General features: G+C 36.4%; 1 protein-coding gene across 2 annotated transcripts in view; it reads left to right on the forward strand.

Moving 5' to 3' along the window:
- The window catches only part of LOC135100424 (ADP-ribose glycohydrolase OARD1-like), a 44605-nt gene that overhangs the window by 16471 nt on the left and 6664 nt on the right, over positions 1 to 21470 (forward strand). For both annotated transcript variants that reach the window (XM_064003276.1, XM_064003275.1), the window contains one exon: positions 3591 to 3695. In XM_064003276.1, coding sequence (XP_063859346.1) covers positions 3591 to 3695 — 105 coding nt within the window. The remainder of the gene's footprint in view (positions 1 to 3590; positions 3696 to 21470) is intronic.

A 21470-nucleotide genomic window follows, 5' to 3' on the forward strand; every position in this document is an offset into this window, starting at 1 on the left:
GAACTCACTGTAACCTCCCAGACATCACACTTCTTGTATATGTAATATCCAGGGAACAACAGAACAGCAAAGGATAAATCCAACAATATGCCTGTCAGCCTGCACAACCCAGTTCCATTCCAATGGCATGTGTCAACTAAAGCTGACTCCAATACCAGCGTGAGAACATGAGAACCTACATTATATCCATCTAGACAATCAGAGTTGTAAGGAACAATGACTTTATTACTTTTGATGGAAAAATTGTTTGTTATTCTTCATATTATTCACAGAATAAGAATACTTTTTTCAAGTACATATTCAAATATGAATGAGGATACTTTGTTTTCTAATAACCATAGTCTAAACTGGAGAAAAGACAATTTGGGTGGGGAGGATGAGCATCAAATTAAATTCCATGTCATGCATTGCTCAGTTGAACTCCTAGCTCTGTCTGCTTTGTACTATAAATGCACACATTGTTCCTCAGAATGACTACTGCTTCCATGTCAGAGACCCATCTCTGTGTGCCAAGTGCATGTCATGTGATAGTGTCTGGCATGGAGATGTACATTCTTCACTCTTTTTCTCGACCTAAACCTTCCAAACCTTGGTTTAACACAGCCTGTTCTCGTGCTATACATGATAGAGAGGTGGCCCACAAAAGGTACTTGAGCCTTCCATCACCAGAATCTCATGCGCTTTATATTTCTGCCCGGAACCATGCCAAGTCTGTTCTTCAGCTAGCCAAAAACTCCTTCATTAATAGAAAGTGTCAAAATCTTTCAAGATGTAACTTCCCTCATGACTTCTGGCATCTAACCAAAAACATCTCCAATAACTTTGCTTCTTCTTTCCCTCCTTTATTTCAACCAGATGGCACCACTGCTATCACATCTATCTCTAAAGCTGAACTCTTCGCTCAAACTTTTGCTAAAAACTCTACCTTGGATGATTTAGGGCTTGTTCCTCACTCTCCTCCACCCTCTGACTATTTTATGCTACCTATTAAAATTCTTCGCAATGATGTTTTCCATGCCCTTGCTGGCCTAAACCCTCAGAAGGCTTATGGACCTGATAGGGTCTCTCCTATTGTTCTCTGAAACTGTGCCTCTGTGCTTGCACCTTGCCTAGCCAAACTCCTTCAACTCTGTCTGTCAACATCTACCTTTCCTTCTTGCTGGAAGTTTGGCTATATTCAGCCTGTTCCTAAAAAGGGTGACTGTTCTAATCCCTCAAACTACCGTCCTATTGCTTTAATTTCCTGTCTATCTAAAGTTTTTGAATCTATCCTCAACAGGAAGATTCTTAAACAACTATCACTCCACAACCTTCTATCTGGTCGCCAGTATGGGTACCGTTAAGGCCGCTCTACTGGTGATCTGGTTTTCCTTACTGAGTCTTGGTCATCCTCTTTTAGAGATTTTGGTGAAACTTGTTGTTGCCTTAGATATATCTAAACCTTTTGATAGAGTCTGCCACAAAGCTTTGATTTCCAAACTATCCTCCTATAGCTTCTATCCTTCTCTCTGAAACTTCATCACAAGTTTCCTTTCTGACTATTCTATTGCTGCTGTGGTATTGCTGCTGTTCTTATAGATTTATTAACATTGGTGTTTCTCAGGGTTCTATCTTCTCATCCACTCTCTTCCTATTATTCATCAGTGATCTTCTAGACCAAACTTCTTGTCCTATCTACTCCTACACTAATGATACCACCCTGCACTTTTCCACATCTCATAAATGTCCAACCCTTCAGGAAGTAAACAGTTCACACAGGGAAGCCACAGAATGCCTGACTTCTAATCTTTCTAAAATATCTGATTGGGGCAGAGCAAACTTGGTATTGTTCAATGCCTCAAAAACTCAATTCCTCCATCTATCAACTCAACACAACCTACCAGACAATTATCCCCTCTTCTTCAGTGACACCCAACTGTCCCCCTCTTCTACATTGAATATCCTCAGTCTGCCCTTTTTCTTATAATCTAAACTGAAAACTTCACTTCTCACCTCTAGCTAAAACAGCTTCTGTGAAGTTAGGCATTCTGAGATGTCTCCGCCAGTTTTTCCTACCTCCCAGCTGTTAACTTTATACAAGGGATGGTATGGAGTATGCTTCACATGCCTAGGGGTTGCACTCATACCACTCTTTTAGACAGGGTGGAATCAAAAGCTTTTCTTCTCACCAACTCCTCTCCTCTAACTGACTGTCTTCAGCCTCTTTCACGTCACTGCAATGTTGCATCTCTAGCTATCTTCTATCCCTATTTTCTATCCCTATTTTCAAGCTAACTGCCCTTCTGATCTTGCTAACCGTATGCCTCTCCTCCTCCTGTGGCCTTGCTGCATAAAACTTTCTTCTTTCTCTCACCTCTATTCTGTCCACCTCTTTAATGCAAGAGTTAACCAGTATTCTCAATCATTCATCCATTTCTCTGATAAACTCTGGAACTCCCTGCCTGCTCCTGTATTTCCACCTTCCTAAGATTTAAATTCCTTCAAGAGGGAGGTTTCAATTTTCCTTCCATTTTTGACTACCGCTCTGGACCCTATTCGGGGCTTTTTTTATTGGATTTTTGTTGCCCTTGGCTGATGTCCCTCCTACATAAAAAAAAAAAAAAAACTGTAAAGCATTATTAATTACATAGTGATTCTATAATGTAGTATGCTTTGGCAGAAAAATGTGTTTTAGTAAGTTAGTAAGTACAGGTCTTTTCAGCCATTAGATGATTTGGATTATCAGATATATCACATTAGGGTTTCTTCAGCTTGATCCAATATAGCAAAGGTTTATTGTATTTGAATATGAATACAAATACAGGTGACAGGTAAATAAGTTTAACAATGATGAAGGAACAGTCTTTATCCATGTGTAGAGTTTTCATTGTGATTAATACCACAATAATGTTGATAGCCTTACACAAAACCACATAAATCAAGATTGTTTAGTATAATGTTTATTTATTTGCAACATTGCCAATTGTGGATCAAACCTTAGTCTGCTTTAACAAATCATTTGCCAATGAGATTCAGAATTTAGCATATTTGGATTAAGGCTAATTGTAATGAAGCTGTACATAAGTGTGTGAGTGATGAAATTTTTCTTTACACATTGCTATTCTTGTTGTCAGTCAGTGCTGATGATAATATTTAAGTGAATTGACTTATAAGCCATAAAGGAGTCAGATCAAAGATTTGCTGACTTTGTACATGAAATTAAATTATTATTGAGCACATCAGCATAGCAGTATTGAGCAGTGTAATATATACTGTCTGGATGGCATAATGCAGGTCTAGCAGACATGAGGGCCCACATTCCTTCCTTATAACCTGCATGTCACTTCATGTTAAAAGGAAGTTCGCGAGGGACATGATAAAAGTGAGATGTCAGTGATGAAATACATGTTACTCACAATCCAATATTTTGATTGTCAGATGACAGTTGTGGAAACAATCTCACTGATGTTGAAAGAAAAAATGTTTAAACTGTATTTGTGTAGATAATAAATCTTGACTTTATGTGTATACAGATGAGATATGAAAAGAAAATTTATATAATTGTTTCTAGTATGAAATGATTTTATATTGTACAACCATTATGTTTTCAGACAAAGTTTGGTGGTGTTCAGGAACTGGCTGAGCAGGGTAAGAAGCCTGGTGATGTTGCCATCCTTAAACGAGGCCAAAGACATATCTATTATTTAGTCACCAAGGTAAGTTATGCATATTTTTCAAATTTAAGTATCCTTTAAGGTGCTGGGTGCAGTTGATTACTGGTGTGAAATGTGGAAATATTGTGGTGTCTTTTGAAAACTCGTACTACCAAAAAAATAGCGTAAGATTTCCTATTTTTAAAAGTCAGTTTTAAGTTAGGCTGTCTCAGGTAGTGAAAATTTTTAATAGCATGAAAACTAACTAACCTTTGGCAAGAGTTGGACATGAGTCACTAGTGTGCCTTCAGTGCCAAGAACTACTGTATGTATGTGTCAAATATTTCCCCGGGGAGATGTGAGCACAGGACAGGATTGTATAAAGTATAAAGTATAAATATTAAGGAGATGCAGCAGGGGCTATGTATCTATCTGTCTATCTGATTCTGTTTATCTGTCTGTGGTGGCATAGTTGGGGAGGGGATTGAGTGGGTGGTGCAGGGAGGAGGGGGTTCCCAACTGCATTGAACCAGCTTTGGGGGGGCCCAGCTTGCAAAAGGTTGAGAACCCCTGATCTATGTCATCTTGATCTAGGAAATAAAAAAAAATATTATTATTTAGTTATTTCTTTCCTAACCATGGGAATTAGGTTTCCCAAAAATGCCATAGTTAGTCTTAATATTTAACAGAAAAACTAAGGGAATCTTAATAGGGGTGAAAATTTATTATTTTTTTTTATTTTTATTTTTATTTTCTTAACCTGGAAACACATTAACATACTACTGGGTCACAAGTAGTATGGTTTTCACTAATAGCACAATTTAGCAAGGGGAAGAGAGAGAGAGAGAGAGAGAGAGAGAGAGTCAGTATCAGTAACAGCCTCTGGTTATTATCTCTCTCTCTCTCTCTCTCTCTCTCTCTCTCTCTCTCTCTCTTATTGAAGGTTAAAGCTAACAATCAAGATAACAGCATGAGTTTCTTAAGATTGATGAATTACACATGTGCACGCAGCCCAGCTGATCTGACACATCCACAGTAACTCTAAGGATCTACCTAGGTTTGATTGTGCATAGGTGCCAAACTTTGAGTCCTGTCTCCATAATAGGGTTTTGTGTGAGGTGTGGGCACAGGGAAAGGGAAAGTATTTGTAGAAGAGTGGCTGAGAGAGTGTTACAAGGTAAACACTGGCGGCTGGTGATATCAACAGGGAAGATGGTGGCCAGCAAGAACTGAAATATTCTTGAAGGCTTCAAGAAAGAGGATCTCAACGTAGCACACACAAATAAATGAATGTGGAAAATTGAAGAAGAAAATGTGAAAATATGAGAAGAAATACATAGCTTAATAGTGATGATAAAGGCATGGAAGGAAGAAAGAGAAGTTGGTGGTGACAATGTAAAAAAGATATCCAGTGATATAATGGAGATGAAAAAGAGGGAGATGAAAAGAGAAAAAGAAAACAAAGAACTGAGAGAACAGGTGACAAAATAATGGACTTAAACATGAAGTACTGTGAAGAAATTAAGAAACTCAAGGAAGAGAATGAAGAGTTAAAGAAAACTTTACGAGAGAGAAGTGTTAGGGTTGGAGAAGTAAAGGAGATAGTGTCAGAGGAAGTCAAAAGCTGGAAAGAAGAGAGGGAACAACAACAAAAGGTGGACGTGGTGGTATTTGGTGTTAAGGAGAAGAACCTACCCATGAAAATAGCTAGAGAGAAAGAAGTGAAAAGGGCTAGGGAAATTATAGCAGAAGTGGCAGAGGAAGGAGAGGGGATAATCAGACAAGTTGAAGAGGTTTACAGGATCGGGAAGTATGAAAAAAACAGAACAAGACCAATGAAAATAAGGTTCATGTCACAAACAGCAGCAAAACATTATCTTGCAAAGAACAGGAAAATTGGCAAAAGTAGAAGGAATGAGGGAAATATGGATAAAAAGAGACATGAACAAAGAAGAGAGAAGTAAACTAAAAGAATTGAGAGTAGAGGCCCAGTCAAAAAATGAGGAGAGAACACAGGAACAAGTGAGAAGATTCACCTGGAAAGTTGTGGACATGAAAGTGAGGAAATGGTGGCACAAAGATGCCACGCAAAATCACCAAGCAGAAGTTTAAAGATTATGCATATTAATGTAGATGATTTGGTGTCGAGCCTATTGGAACTTAAAGACTACTTAAAGAACAATAAACCAGATGTGGTATGTTTAACAGAAACCAAACTAAAAGAAGAAATAAAGTTGGGATTTGCAAAGGAAGGATATAGCACATGGAAGAGAGACAGGAAAGGAAAGGGAGGAGGAGGAGGAGTGATGATATTGGTAAAAGATGATATTGTTGTTGAGGAAATGGAATATGATGATAGAACGGCGGAAACATTGAGTGTTGTGATTAAAATCAAAGAAAGTGAAAAGAAAGAAAATCATTGTGACATACATACCACATGGGAGACCAATAAATTTAAAAGTATGCAACTAGAAACAAAAAATAGTATGGAGGAAATGATAGGGAAAAGTAACAAAGTGCTCTTAGTAGGCAACTTCAACACTAAAGGAATTAACTGGGAGGAGATGGAAGTGAAAGAAAATGTTCGGTCATGGAGCGAAGAACTCATGCAAACCATGATAGTGAATACAATGAGACAGTGGGTGAGTGAACCTACAAGATGCAGAGGAGAAGAACCATCACAGTTGAACTTCGTGTTTACAAAAACCCCAGAAAGTAGATCAAGTATACATTGTCTAAGTCCACTGGGAAGAAGGGATCATGTGATAATAGAAATAGTACCACAGGAAGAAAAAGTGTTGCACAGGAATGAACAATATAGAAATGGGAGACAGAACTGTGCTAAGGCAAACTTTGCAGAACCTAATAAATTTTATGGAAAATTTAACTGGAAAGAGCTGCTTGAAGGAAAAGTAGTGCAAGAAAAATATGAGATATTTTTGAGGAGGTATAGAGAGGAGGTATAACAGTTTGTACCAGGTTATAAAGTGAAAATTGGGAAACATGAATGGTATAATGCCAGGTGTGTAGAAGCAAAAAAGAAAAAGGACAGAGCATGGAAAAAAAAATTATGAGACAACTGAACAGAAATGCTAAAGAAGAATACAGAAAAGCAAGGAATGAATATAAAATAAAAAGTGAAGAAGAAAGAAACTTTGAAAGTGTCATAGTAAGAAAATGCAAGAAAGAACCCAAACTCTTCTACAGATACATAAACGGGAAAATGAAACATAAGCATGGCATAAACATGTTAAAAAGGGATGGAAAAATTTATGAAACTACTGAGGAGATGAGTGAACTAATGAATGAGAGCTTTCAATCTGTGTTTTCAAAGGAAACTGAATTTGTGGCGTCGAAAGTGGTATCACAAAATGAGGGAATACAGGAGATATAAGTAAAGAGACAAGAAATCAAGAAACTGCTGGAAGAGCTGGATGTTAGAAAAGCTATGGGACCAGATCAAATAAATGGATGAATATTAAAAGAATGCAGAGAACAAATGGAAGAAGCCATATGGAATATAATTAACAGCTCATTGAGAGAAGGAAAAGTACGAAGGGAGTGAAAAGAGCTAACATAGTGCCAACATACTAAGGAGGAAATAAAATGGAGCCATTAAATTATAGACCAGTGTCACTAACAAGTATTGTAAGCAAGCTTTGTGAAATAGTAATTAAAGGCAGATAGATGGAATATCTAGAAGGTGAAAAGATAATTACAGAAAAGCAACTTGGTTTCAGAAAAGGGAGATCCTGTGTCACAAATCTACTGAACTTCTATATGTGAGTAATAGATGGAGTGCAAGAGAGGGACGAATGGGTTGATGCCTGGATGTCAAAAAAGCATTTGATAAAGTTCCCTACAAAAGCCTTATGTGAAAGCTAGAGAATGGAGGAGGACTAAAGGGAGCAACATTGAGATGGATGGAGGATTATTTACAAGGGAGGGAAATAAGAACAGTAATCAGAGACACTAATTCAAGTTGGCACAAAGTGACAAGTGAGGTACTGTAAGGATCTGTGTTGGCACCTATTATGTTTCAAATGTATGTAAATGATATGACAGAGGGTCTAAATAGTTATATAAACCTGTTTGCTGATGATGCAAAAATAATGAAAATAATAAAGGATGAAAATGTCTCCAAGGAGTTACAAAAGAATATTGACAAGATACATGCATGGAGCCAAAGATGGAAACTAGAATTTAATGCCAGAAAATGCCACATGTTGGAAATAGGAAAAAAGTAAAAAGAGACCTTCATGGAAGTACAAAATGGGAGGAGAAATAATAATGAAAAGTAATGAAGAAATTATATGAGAGTAATGATTCAGGACACACTATCACCTAAAAGACACATGAATGGGATATTCGGCTCTACACACAGCTTGTTAATAAACATTAATATGGCGTTTAACTATTTAGATAAAGAAATGAAGAAAATTATAACAAACATGATACAGTAAAATCCTTCTTATCCGGCATTCGAGTATCCGGCAGCTTCAAGTATCCGGCACATTTTTCCCCGAGCCTTAAAATCAATAAAAAATCAATGTGTACTCATAAAATCGATTAAAATTCCTGTGCGAGGCATACTTTGTCCCTTCGCCACCAGAGTGCACTGCTTTGCGCCATCCGCAGCCCACTGCACTGTGTTTACTCAGTGACTCAGTCCCGCGTGTGTACTGTTTATCGCCTGACGCCTTCATCATGCCTAAAGTTGTAGAAAAGAGGAAGCGCGTTGTGCTTACACTTAAGCAGCTGATCAGATCAGCTGCTGATTAAGATCAGCTGATCTTTGTTATGGTAAGATGCGTGAGTGTTGGGTGGTGATTGTGGACATAATTTCACTTCTATTCAAGTATCCGGCAATATTCAAGTATCCAGCATGTCAGCGGTCCCGTTGATGCCGGATAAGAGGGATTTTACTGTATGTCCTAAATTGGAATACGCAGCAGTAGTTTGGGCTCCACATAGAAAAAAAGATATATGGAAAATGGAAAGAATACAGAGGATAGCAATGAAGATGGTACCAGAATTGAAAGACTTAAGCTACAAAGAAAGATTTGAAGAGTTGGGTTTATCAACACTACAAGAGAGAAGAGAAAGAGGAGACCTGATAACAATGTACAAATTAGTAACAATATTGAAAGAATAGACAGAAATTACTTGGTACCATGGATGGAAGAGAGAGAGACAGATGAGGGGGAATGGGAAGAAAATAAAGAAGAGTGGATGTTCAAGCAACATCAAGAAATACAGCTTCCCGTATAGAACTATTGAAATCTGGAATGATTTGAAGGAAGAGGTGGTTGCGGAAAACAGTGCACACGTTTAAAGAGAAACTTGATAAATGTGGTTATGGAGACAGGACAAAATGAGCTTTGGCTCGTGTCCTGTACAATACAAATAGCTAAATATAGAAGAAGAAAACACAAATTTTTATGTAGAGTTTTGGGAGACAGAGTGAAGAAATGGTACATAAAGATAAAGAAATAAATGAAAATAAAATAAAGAAAATAGAAAAAATGAAGAATGAATTGTGATGTATATCAACATAGATTAATACACAGAAAACGATTTACAAGAGTATTTAAAAGAGAAAATCCAAAGGAAACAAAGCTAAAAGAAGAAAACCAGATAGTCATTAACAATAACTACCATATATGGAGAAGAGACAGGATTGGTAAAGGAGGTGAAGGTATAATGATAATGACAAGAAAAAGGCAAAAACAAAAATAGTGAAATATGGAGAAGGAAAAACAGAAATAATGAGTGTTAACTTGGAGGATAAAAATGGAGAAATACTAATGGTAATAACAACCTATGTACTACCTAAAACAAATTCTTGTAGCAAGGAAGAATATGAGAAAATAACAGAAGATACCATTTAGTGTTTGAGTAAATTAATCAAAAGTAATAAAAGAGTACTATTGATTGATGACTTCAATTGCAAAGAAGTAAATTTGGAAACTTTTGAAGCAGGAGAAAATGAGACCGCATGGGGAGAAAGATTTCTGAAGCTGACTATAGAAAACTCCATGATGTAATGGGTGACTGAAAACACAAGATATAGGTTAGATGATGAAGCAGCATGACTAGACCTAATACTAACAAAGGGTATGGACCTTACTAAAGAAAAGTGACCATATAATGATAGGAATAGATTGATAATGATGTCAGTAAAGAGGATGAATCATACAAAGAAAATAAAAAAAATTATGGAAAAGCAAATATAGATGATCTTAAGAAATTTTATGAAGAAATAGATTGAGATAAGCTAAAAAGAGCAAATGATGTGCAAAATAAGTATGACATTTTTATGGAAATATATGAGACTAAACTAAAAGAAAACTAGAAAGATTGAAGGATGGAAATGAAACATATAAAGACCCCAAAAGATATGAATGAATTACTAAACAAAAAGTTTCAACAAGTTTTCACGGAAGAATCATAATTTAAAGAATCACAAGATGAGAAGAGAAAGGCAAATGTGGGAAATTATAGTAATTAAAGAAGTTTATAAAATGATGGAGGAACTGGAAGAGAGAAAAGCAGTAGGACCGGATGGAGTATCAGGTTTCACTCTAAAAGAGTGCAGGAAACAATTGAACCAGTATATGACATAATAAAGTGGTCATTATCAACTGGAATAGTGCCTAAGTAATGGAAGAGAGCAGACATAGTGCCAATTTATAAAAGTGGAAAGAAAGGAGAACCACTAAACAATGACCAGCATAGTATGTAAGATATGTGAAGTGATAAAGAACCAGTATACAGAATTTCTAAAAAAATATGATATAGTAACAGAAAAACATTATGGCTTTAGACAAAAGCAATCATGTATAACCAGTGTAATGAGACTTTATTCAAGAGTGACTGATATAACACAGGAGAGGGATGGATGGGTAGACTATGTGTATTTAGATCCATAAAAATCTTTTGACAAAGTTCCCCATAGCAGGTTATTATGGAAGCTAGAAAATATGGAAGGATTAAATGGAAAATTAAAAACTGGATGGAAAGTTACTTAAAGGGAAGAGAAATGAGAACAGTAGTAAAAGATGTAAAATCAAAATGGAGAAAAGTAGATAGTGGAGTACCACAAGGATCAGTGCTGGCACCAGTACTTTTCCTGATCTACATAAATGATATGCCTGAAGGAGTAAAGAGTTACATGAGCTTGTTTGCAGATGATGCCAAATTACTAACACATAAGAAACAACAAAAACTGAAGATCTACAAGAAGACTTGAGTAAAATCTGGGACTGGAGTAAGAAACAAGAGATGGAATTTAATGTGAAAAAAAATGTCATGTAATGGAAATGGGGAAAAAGTCAAAAGAGGCCAAAATGGACTTATAAAATGGGAAATGAAGAAATAATAAAAGTACAAGAAGAGAAATGTCTGGGAGTGATAATATAGGATAGTCAACAGTCGGAGAAGCATGTAGAAAAGATATTCAGAGATAAATATAAAATTGTGAGAAATATCGGAACAGCATTTCACTACATGAATAAAGATATGGTGAAAAAGATAATTACTACTATGATAAGACCAAAGTTGGAATATGCTGAATCAGTATGGGCTCCCCATAGAAAGAAACATGTGAAAAAAACTTGGAAGGATACAAAGGATGGCAATGAAGATGGTTCCAGAACTGGAAGAATTAATGTATGAAGACAGGTTAAAGGAAATGAATCTGTTAGCACTGGAGTAAAGAAGAGAAAGGGAAGACTTAATACTAATTTATAAATCATAGAATAGAATGGAAGAAATAGATAATGAGAGATTGCTGCTAAGAGAAGTAGGAAATACCAGTTACACATAAGGACACAATAAAAAAAATTAAGAAAAGGAAGATGCTTTAGTAATGTAAAGAAATGTAGTTTTCCACAGAGAAATATAGAAGTTTGGAACAAGTTCTGTGCGGATGCAGTATCGGCAGTAAGTGTGCACAACTTCAAGGAAAAACTGGACAAATATAGATATGGAGACAGTACCACACGAACGTAGTGTAGATCACATAAATTACAACTAGGTAAATACAACTAGGCACACACACACACACACACACACACACACACACACACACACACACACACACACACACACACACACACACACACACACACACACACACATACACATGAGTTGTCATTGAGTAATCAAGCAGCGATCCAAGCTCCAGCATGGAAAGATTTTGTTTGACCATGGCCACCACTAGGAGCCTAGAATGTGTTCCCAGGTTGGAGCTGTGCTCAAGTAGAGTTGTCCTGACTCCAGAAATAAAAAATAAGGGAAAATTTAAGTAATAATATGTAATAAAATGAGTAAAAGCTATAGGTGGGAGTGGAATGTTGCCAACAGGGTCACCATTACAAGGATTTGAGGAAGATAATGAACTACATGATAAAATGCAAGGAAGGAAAGTGGTTTTATTGAAAGGAATGATCAGTGACCTCATTGAAAGAGTGAAAAAAATAGAAAAAAACAACTTGACCTGGAAGAGGAAAAGAAAGAATTGAAAACACTGTGTGCTGATCTAAAAACAAATTTGAAGGAAAACAATGATATTGATAAAAAAAACAGGAAAATTAAGTGATAGGGATGAAAAGTGAACATCAAATTTGGAGGAAGGAAAAGAGGAAGAAAAAGTTAACTTTACAGAAATCATAGAAGTGTAAAGAAGGAAAAGACAGATTTAAGTAAGGAAATTATGAAAGTGATCAAACAGAAGGAATCGAAAGTAAGGGACACAGTGGACAAAAAGAAATGTATTGTTATACATGGATTAAAAGAGGAAAGAGCCAGTAAGATACAAGAGGGAAAGATAACAAAAAAAGGTAGCAGAGGACGTTGTAAGAAATATACAGAGAGAAGGGGAAGACTGGTTAAGTGAAATTGAGGAAATGCATAGACTGGGGAAGTGTATAGAAGGAGGAGAGCGACCACTGAAAGTAAAATTTAGGGCACAAACAACAGCCATGGAAGTGATATCAAATGCATGGAAACTGGACAAGACAGAGCAATACAGGAAAGTTTGGATAAAGAGGGACATGAATGAGGAGGAGAGACTCAAGGTAAGCTATCTAATAAAAGAAGCAAAGCCAAAAAATGAGAACAGAACAGAGGAAGAGAAAAAAAAAGTTCAATTGGAAGGTAAATCAATCAGGAAGTGGTATCGGACAAAAAAAGAATAGAAAATGTAAATAATGTATGGAAAAATAAAAAGTGGACAGTGGCATATACAGATATAAATGGTTTAATATCAACATTGCAAAAATTTAATAATTATATTAAGATAAAGCAGCCCGACATCATGGGTATTACTGAAGTTAAACTAAATGAGACAACAGAAAATATAAGAATTGGTAATAGTAATTATAATGTATGGATAAAACAGAAATAATAAGAAAGGGGGAGGAGTCATGTTACCTACAAAGAAGAGTATAACAGTGGAAGAGGTTGAAATAGGAGAAGGGATGGCAGAAGTAATTAGAATTCAAACAAAAAGGAAAGGAGAAGGGAGAAGAGATTTTGCAGTGGCTTATGTACCCCCAAAGACGAATGCATGGACACAAGAGGATTATAAATTATTGTTAAGAGATACTAGTAACTGTTTGGAGAAAATACTGGCAGAGAGAAATTATATAACACTTATGGGTGACTTTATTGCAAGGAGGTACGCTGGGAAGAGTGGACCATGGACGGGGGAGAAGAGTCATGGGGATATATGCTTCTAAATTTAATAATGATAAATACTATGACCCCGTGGATTGGAGAAAATACAAGATTTGGGGGTAATGAAGAGGCATCAAGGCTAGACTTGGTGTTTACAAAGGAAGTGGACATCATTGAAGGAGTAAATTATCAGTGCCCACTAGGTAAAAGTGACCATCTGTTAATTGAATTCAGTATAAACAATGGTCCAATAGAAAATAGGAATGAAATTTACAAGAATGGGAGATATATTTACAGGAAAGCAGATTTTATCAGGTTGAGGAAATATTTTGCAGAGGCTAAATGGCAACAACTGTTCACGGCAAGCAGTATGCAGGAAAAGTGGGGCATATTCATGGAAATTTATAATGAAGGGGTCAGTAGATATGTACCGAAGATCAAAACAAAGAAAAACAAAGAAAAAGAAAAAAGACTGGTTTAATACGAGATGTATAACAGCAAGAAAAGGAAAAGAAGCAGCATGGAATAGATGGAGAAAAAAGGAGGAAGTGAGAAATGGGAAGATTTCAAGAAGGTAAGAAACGAATATATCAGAATCCTGAGAGATGAAGAAAGGAATTATGAGAAAGATATAGTTAACAAATGCAAAGATGAGCCGAAGTTATTCTTCAGATATATGAATGGGAAGATGAAAAACAGGCAAACAATAGATAAATTAACGAAAGATGACATTACATACGAAGATACACGGTTGCAAGCGGAATTAATGAACAAGTGCTTCCAGTTAGTATTTACCAAAGAAAGCAAATTCGAAGGAGAAAGAGCATGGCACAGAGACAATGTGATGAGAGAGATACAGGTGGACATAAGTGAAATTAAGAAGATTATGAAAGATTTGGATGTAAGTAAGGCTCAGAGACCAGATGGAGTGTCCAACTGGATACTTAAGGAATGTTGTGAACAACTGGCAGAAGGTATACACAATACCTTCTGTTCTTTTAAGGAAGGAAAAATTGCTCTAGACTGGAAGAGAGCCAATATTGTGCCCATTTTTAAAGGAGGTAATAAAGAAGATCCATTGAATTACAGGCCAGTGTCCCTAACAAGTGTGGTGACAAAAATAGTGGAAAAAAATAGTTAAAAACAGATGGCTGGAATATTTAGAAGAAACACATACATTGACTGACATACAATTTGGTTTCAGAAGTGGAAGATCTTGTGTCATGAATTTAGTGAGCTTTTATAGTAGAGCAATTGATATAATTCAAGAGAGAGAGAGGGTTGGGCAGACTGTGTTTATTTAGACCAAAAAAAAGCATTTGATAAGGTACCACACCAGAGACTGCTATGGAAAATTAAAAATATAAGGGGTTTGCAAGGCAACACACTGAATTGGATTACAGACTTCTTGAGGAATAGAGAAATGAGAACAGTAATAAAGGGAGAAAAATCGGAATGGTGTAGAGTTACAAGTGGAATACCACAAGGGACAGTCTTAGTCCCCGTAATGCTTCTGGTGTATGTCAGTGATATGGTGGATGAGGTTGACAGTTATTTAAGTCTGTTTGCAGACGATGCAAAATTATTGAAAAGTGGAAAACAATATGGATTGTGAAATATTACAGAAAGATCTAAATAAGATATATAAATGGAGTAAGAAATGGGAAATGGAATTCAATGCAAAAAAATGCAAGGTGATGGAATTAGGAAAAAGCAAAAGAAGATTGACAAGTTCCTACATCATGGGAGAAGTGGAAATTAAGAAAACCAAAGAAGAAAAAGACTTGGGAATTACAATAAGTGATAATTTATCACCAGAAAAACATGTAAACAAAATAGTTGGGGAAACCTATGAGTTACTAAGAAAGATGAAAGGGGCATTTGCTTACATGGATGAAGAGATGATGAAAAAGTTGATGGAATATGTCATTCGACCAAAACTGGAATATGCCACAATTGTTTGGTCACCCCATAATAAAAAGGAAATAAGGAAAATAGAAAGGATCCAAAGAGCTGCAACCAAATTGGTACCAAGTTTGAGAGATTTAACCTATGAAGAAAGATTAAGGAGATTGAAGCTTCCATCATTACAAGAGAGAAGAGAAAGAGGAGACCTGATTGCTTTATACAGAGCTTTAAAGGGTGAGGATCAAGTTGACAAAAGGAGACTTATTTGTGTGGGATTCAAGAGATACAAGGGGACATGGAGTGAAATTGAAGAAAACAGCAAGTAGAAGAGATGTCAAGAAATATGGTTTCCCAAATAGAAGCATAGAAATATGGAACAACTTAGATGAAACAGTAATACAAGCAACAAATATTCATGAATTTAAAGTTAAGCTGGATGCTTATAGATATGGAGACAGGACAGCATGAGCATAGCTCTTTTCCTGTAAAACACAACTAGGTAAATACACACATAGTTCACACCTGACAATCAGCCAAGAAAGGAGGTTCAAAATTACTATGAAGGATTCCTTGATTGTGCTGAGGGTATTAATGGATCAACGATGAATAAAAGGTTTAGTTACATCAGAGATTATAAAAGGGCTGGCTAGTCATATCATGCAGTTGGAAGCTTCAGTTGGCAAGGTGAAATCATTGGAGAGTAAGTGCAGAGAACTGGAAGCTGAAAATAGTTCATGGGGAGAGGAATGTAACATGTTAGAAAAGGAGAAAGGAGGAAGTTAATGCTTGGCACACTAAATGTGAAGCAATCGAGAATCAGCTGTTCGAATGCAAACAAAAGGTTGGGGTGGCTGAGGTACAAGTGAAGGATTTGAGTGATAAGCAGAATAAATAGGATAAAAAAATGAAGAAGAAAATATCAGCTTTAGGGAAATAATAAACTGCCAGATAAGAAAAGAAAGAAGCTGTAGTTAAAACAGTTGTTAAAGTAATTAAAGAGAAAATTTGGTAAGAGACACAGTGGATAAAAAAGTGTGTGGTAGCCTTTGGAGTGAAAGAAAATAAGATAATAGCTAAACAAGAGAGAGAAAGAGAGAGAAACACAAAAGGAACACTGCAGCAGTATTAGTAAAAGATGTGACTGAAAAAGAGACAGACCTAGAAGATGAGATTCAAGAAGTAATAAGATTAAATAAATATGTGGAAAGTCCCAAGCTGCAGCTGAGGAGACACTAAGTGGATCCTGGAAACTGGGAAAGATAGATGAGCATAAGAATAGATAGATCAGAAAAGATAGGAGTGAAGATGAAAGGAAGACAACAAGGGAGTTGTGGAAGATACCAAAAGAAGAAAATGAGGCAAGAATGGAAGAAGAAAAGAGACAGTTTTATTGGAAAGTCAGGGAAGGGATATGAAACTGACTAAGGAAGGAACTATGGAAAAGAATTAAAAGTTGCATATACAAAATTGTAAATGGGTTAGTATCTGCACAGGTGGAATTTAAACAATTACTTAAGGAAGAGTACATCAGATGTGATGGGAATCACAGAAACAAAGCTAAGTGATGGCATTGACAAAAATTGGGGAAGGAAAATACAATATATGGAAAACTAATAGGAAAGAAAAACAAGATGGAGGAGTAATGATACTATGTGAAAAGAGACTTGGAGATGAGATGACCTTTGAAGGAGGATTAGCACAAGTGATAAGAGTGAGGGTGGAATAGAGAGGAGGAGGTAGTAGGGATTTTGCTGTGGTGTACATTCCATTGAAGACATATTCTTGGAGAACAAGAATACAATGAAAAATTAAGGATATAAAAAATAAAAACAGTGGAGTGTTTGATGAGTACCAGTGATGACATAATGATTATGGGTGACTTCAATTGTAAGAATGTAAAATTGGAAGATTGGTCAGTGGACAGAAGTGAAGAGTCACAGGAAGAAGAGTTGTTAAGGATGGCTATGGATACCTTGATGACACAGTGGGTGGATGAAAATACCAGGTTTAGAGGAGCCCCCACAGTTGGACCTAATACTCGTATTTACAAAGGAATCAGAAGTGATGGTAACATTGGACTACAAGAGCCAAATAAGTAAAAGTGACCATATAGTGGTAGGATATAAAATTAAAGTGAGAAGACTGAAAAAAAGATGAAGTTCATAGAGTCAGAAGGTACAACTATGAGTGCAGGACAAATTCTGAAGGCTCGAAAAACTACTTCAAACATAAGGACTAGTGACAGAGTTGTCCTACAACTCTTTGACAGAGATGTAGGAGTGGAAGGAAAGTGGAGAGACTTGATAGTCATATATGAAGAAGGTGCAAGAAGATTTGTGCCAAAAGAAGAAGAAAGATGTCAGAAAGAAGGAAGGATCTCATAGAAGATGTGAGGAGGCAAGAAAAAGAAGGGAAATGGTCTGGAATAAATGGAGGAAAAGAAAAACACAAGAGAATTGGGAGATATACAAGAGAGTGAGGAATGAATATTCAAGGGTACAGAGAGAAATATGTAACCACAAAATAGACATTGTAGATAAGTGCAAAGATTATCCAAGGCTCTTCTATAGATATGTAAATAGAAAAATGAAAACCAAAAAAAGGGATGAGTAAGTTAAACATTAATGGTATGGTTGTGGAAGGAGAAGCAGAAATGGTTGAAGTGATGAATGAATGCTTCCAAAGTGTCTTCACTAGGGAAACTGTGTTCATTAGACCAAGAGTGGCAAGTGTGAACACAGATGGATTGAGTGAGATTGAGGTGACTGAGAGTGAGGTGAGGAAAATGATAGAAAACCTGGATGTAAGGAAAACCCATGGGCCAGATGGAGTGTCCAATTAGAGAAAACCTGGATGTAAGGAAAGTCCATGGAGTGTCCAGTTGGGTGTTGAGGGGATGTAGCACCCAATTACCTACCAAAATGCATGATGTCATTGTGTGTTTGCTGAAATAAGGATTAGTACTGAAGGATTGGAAAAGGCTGATATTGTGCCTATTTATTAAAGTGGCAAAAAAGGAGCAGCCCTCCAACTATAGACCAGTGTTGCCAACAAGTGTGGTAGGAAAAATATGTGAAAAGTTGGTTAAAAAAAGATGGACCAAACATTTAGAAGAAAATGAAGTACTGATAGATGTAGTTTGGTTTCAGAGATGGGAGATAGTACACATGGAACTTATGTTACTATTCTAGGGTTATTGATGTCCAGGAGAGATAGGGATGGGTTGATGATGTGTATTTGGATTTGAAGAAGCCATTTTGTAAGCTGCCCCACAAAAGACTTGTGGAAATTGAAAAATATTGGAGATTTAAAAGGAACATTATTGAAATGGATAACCAATTTTCTGATGGATAGAGAAATGAGAACTGTGGTTAGAGGGAAAATCCTCTTGGAGAAAGGTAATTATTGGAGTCTCACAGGGATCAATCTTGACATCAGTGATGTTTGCAATCTATGTGAATGACATGATGGAAGGAGTGACTAGTTACATGAATCTGTTTGCTAATGATGTGAAGCTAATAAGAAAGATGGATAAGAAGGAGGATTGTGCTGTTTTGAAAGAAGATCTGAATTTAATTTGGGAGTGGAATCAAAGATGGGAAATGGAATTTAACACAAAAAAAGGTGAAATACTGAAGTTTGGACTAAGTACTAAAAGACCTGAGTATTGTTAAACAGTGGGAAAAGAGTTCATTGGAGTGCAGAATGAGGAGAAAGACCTTGGAGTCACCATTACTGACAAACTGTGACCAGGGAAACATGTCAGCAGGATAACAAGTGAGACCTACAATTTGCTGAGAAATATAAAAACTGCTTTTAATTACCTGGATGAGGATATTATGAAGAAATTGATTGTGACTATGATAAGACCACATTCAAAATATGATATTGTGTTATGGTCTCCATTTACTAAGAGACTGAGGGAAATTGGAATGAATACGGAGAACTGCAACAAAAATGTCTCCAACCCTATATAATGTCATATGAGGAGAGATTGAAGAAATTAAACCTCCTCACTTTGGGTGGGAGAAAAGAGAGAGGAGATCAGATTACTATGTACAAGATCTTGTCAGGAATTGAGAAATTGGACCATGGGGACCTGGTAGTGAGAGATTATAGAAGTGTAAGAGGACATGATCTGAAGGTGAAGAAGGGAGTATGCAGAATGGAAGGAGTGACTAGACTTAATGTTAAAAAAGAACAGCTTTCTGCAATGAACTATTGGAATTTAGAATTAATTGGAAAGAAATGTAGTACATGCTAGAATAATATGTGGTTTTAAAGAGAGATTGGATAATAGTAAATATTGAGATAGGACAGCATAAGTGTAAACTCCTCCTGTAAACCAGAACTAGGTAACTAAGTAAATACACACACACACACACACACACACACACACAGTAAGTGAGAGAGAGAGAGAGAGAGAGAGAGAGAGAGAGAGAGAGAGAGAGAGAGAGAGAGAGAGAGAGAGAAATCATTAATAATAATAGTCTCTGCAAATTATTTATGGCTCTCTCTCTCTCTCTCTCTCTCTCTCTCTCTCTCTCTCTCTCTCTCTCTCTCTCTCTCTCTCTCTCTCTCTCTCTCTCTCTCTTTCTCTTTCTATTTGTGTGTTCTTACCTAATAGTATTTTAAAAAAATGAATCAAGCTTGTAATGTCTCATCTTTTAAAGTTAATTTGTCATATTTATCTTTAAAGCTATGAATGCTTCTTGCTCACACAAGTTTATCAGTCAATGCATTCTATTGATTGATTGGTTTGTCAGGAAAACTGTATTTCCTTACATCTTTGTTCTTTTTTCATACATTTTTTTTTTTACTGCGTTGTGATAACACAAAACTCATAATATCAATCTTTTGTTTTCCTTCTACACATTTGTGCATCATTATCATGTCAGCTAATGTTCATCTCTCCTCTAGTGTTGGGAGCTTCAGTTTGTCAAACCTTTCTTCGCAGCTAAAATCTTTCAAGACTGTTACAAATTTGGCTTCTAGTCAGTTCATTACTCTCTTCCAGGTGTTTGGTCCATTTATCTTTAATAATCTAAAAAAAATTTTGCTGAAGTACTTGTCAGGGACATTGGTCTATAGTTGTTGGAATCCTCTTTATTTCCTCCTTTACGTATATTTGGATGACCTCACCTCTCTTCAAATCCTTTAGGACTCTGCCCTCAGGCAGTGAACTTGCTATAACACTATATATCTTGTCTGCTGACTCTTCACTGCATTCTTTTACCATTCAGTTTGCAATTCCATCTGGTCCTTGTGTTTTCATTACATATATTCTTTAAAATCAGTTTCTTTTTTTCTTGGATTGTTCCCTTTACTTAAGGGAGCCATGCTTTCCACTGTCCTGTTTTCCTCAATTCAATTTACTTTCCTTTGTGAAGACCATTTGGAAATTATCAATCATTACCTCAGCCATTTCTGAATCATCCTCATACTCTTTACCATCTACCTTTAATTTCATTATTCCTTCTCTGTTCTTCAGTTTACTGTTGACATATCTGTAGAACAGTTTAGGTTGTTCTTTGCACTTGTCAATTATACTTCTCTCATACTTATTCTTTTCTCTGCACTTTTTGACATTCTTTTCTTGGTCTTTTACACTCTGTCCACCACTCTGGCCATCTCTTTCTTTTCCACCTCTTTGCCACATCCCTTTTTTCTCTTTTGCCTCACCACACCTCCTGTTAAGCCATTCCTTGTTTCTTGTCCTTCTCTGTTTTGTACTTTGGTACTTGTTGTTCAACTCCTTTATTGTAAATCTCTAGTAGCACCTTCTACTTGTCTTCCACTCCTGTGTGTGCACCATGAAGTTTACTCCAATCAGTTTCTGCAAAATACTTCTTTAATGCTCCAAGGTTTGCCTTTCTCTAATTCAGTCTTCTTATTTTCCACCTTCAGGCCAAATTCTATTAAGACATGTTCACTTTTACCAACCAGGCTTTTGCAAAGCACTCTGTTAACTATCTTGGGTTCCTTAGTTAATAGCAGGCAGATCCAGCCTTGAAGGTTCATCATAATCTCCATAATTATCTTGTATTTTCCTGAACTTACTATGTCACCATATTTTCCATTATCATATTCAGTAATGTATAATCCAACAAGCTTTCACTTCCCTCCATTGTCCATTCCTCCCAGCACACCTCTTTACCAAATTAAAATCCCCATTAGAATAAGATTGTCACTCTCTTCTGGTACTTCTTTCAGCTTCATTGTTGAATTTGTGTTGTTGATTATTGATTG

This window comes from Scylla paramamosain, chromosome 5 (genome assembly GCF_035594125.1).
Source record: "Scylla paramamosain isolate STU-SP2022 chromosome 5, ASM3559412v1, whole genome shotgun sequence".
NCBI classification, from domain to species: Eukaryota; Metazoa; Arthropoda; class Malacostraca; order Decapoda; family Portunidae; genus Scylla; species Scylla paramamosain.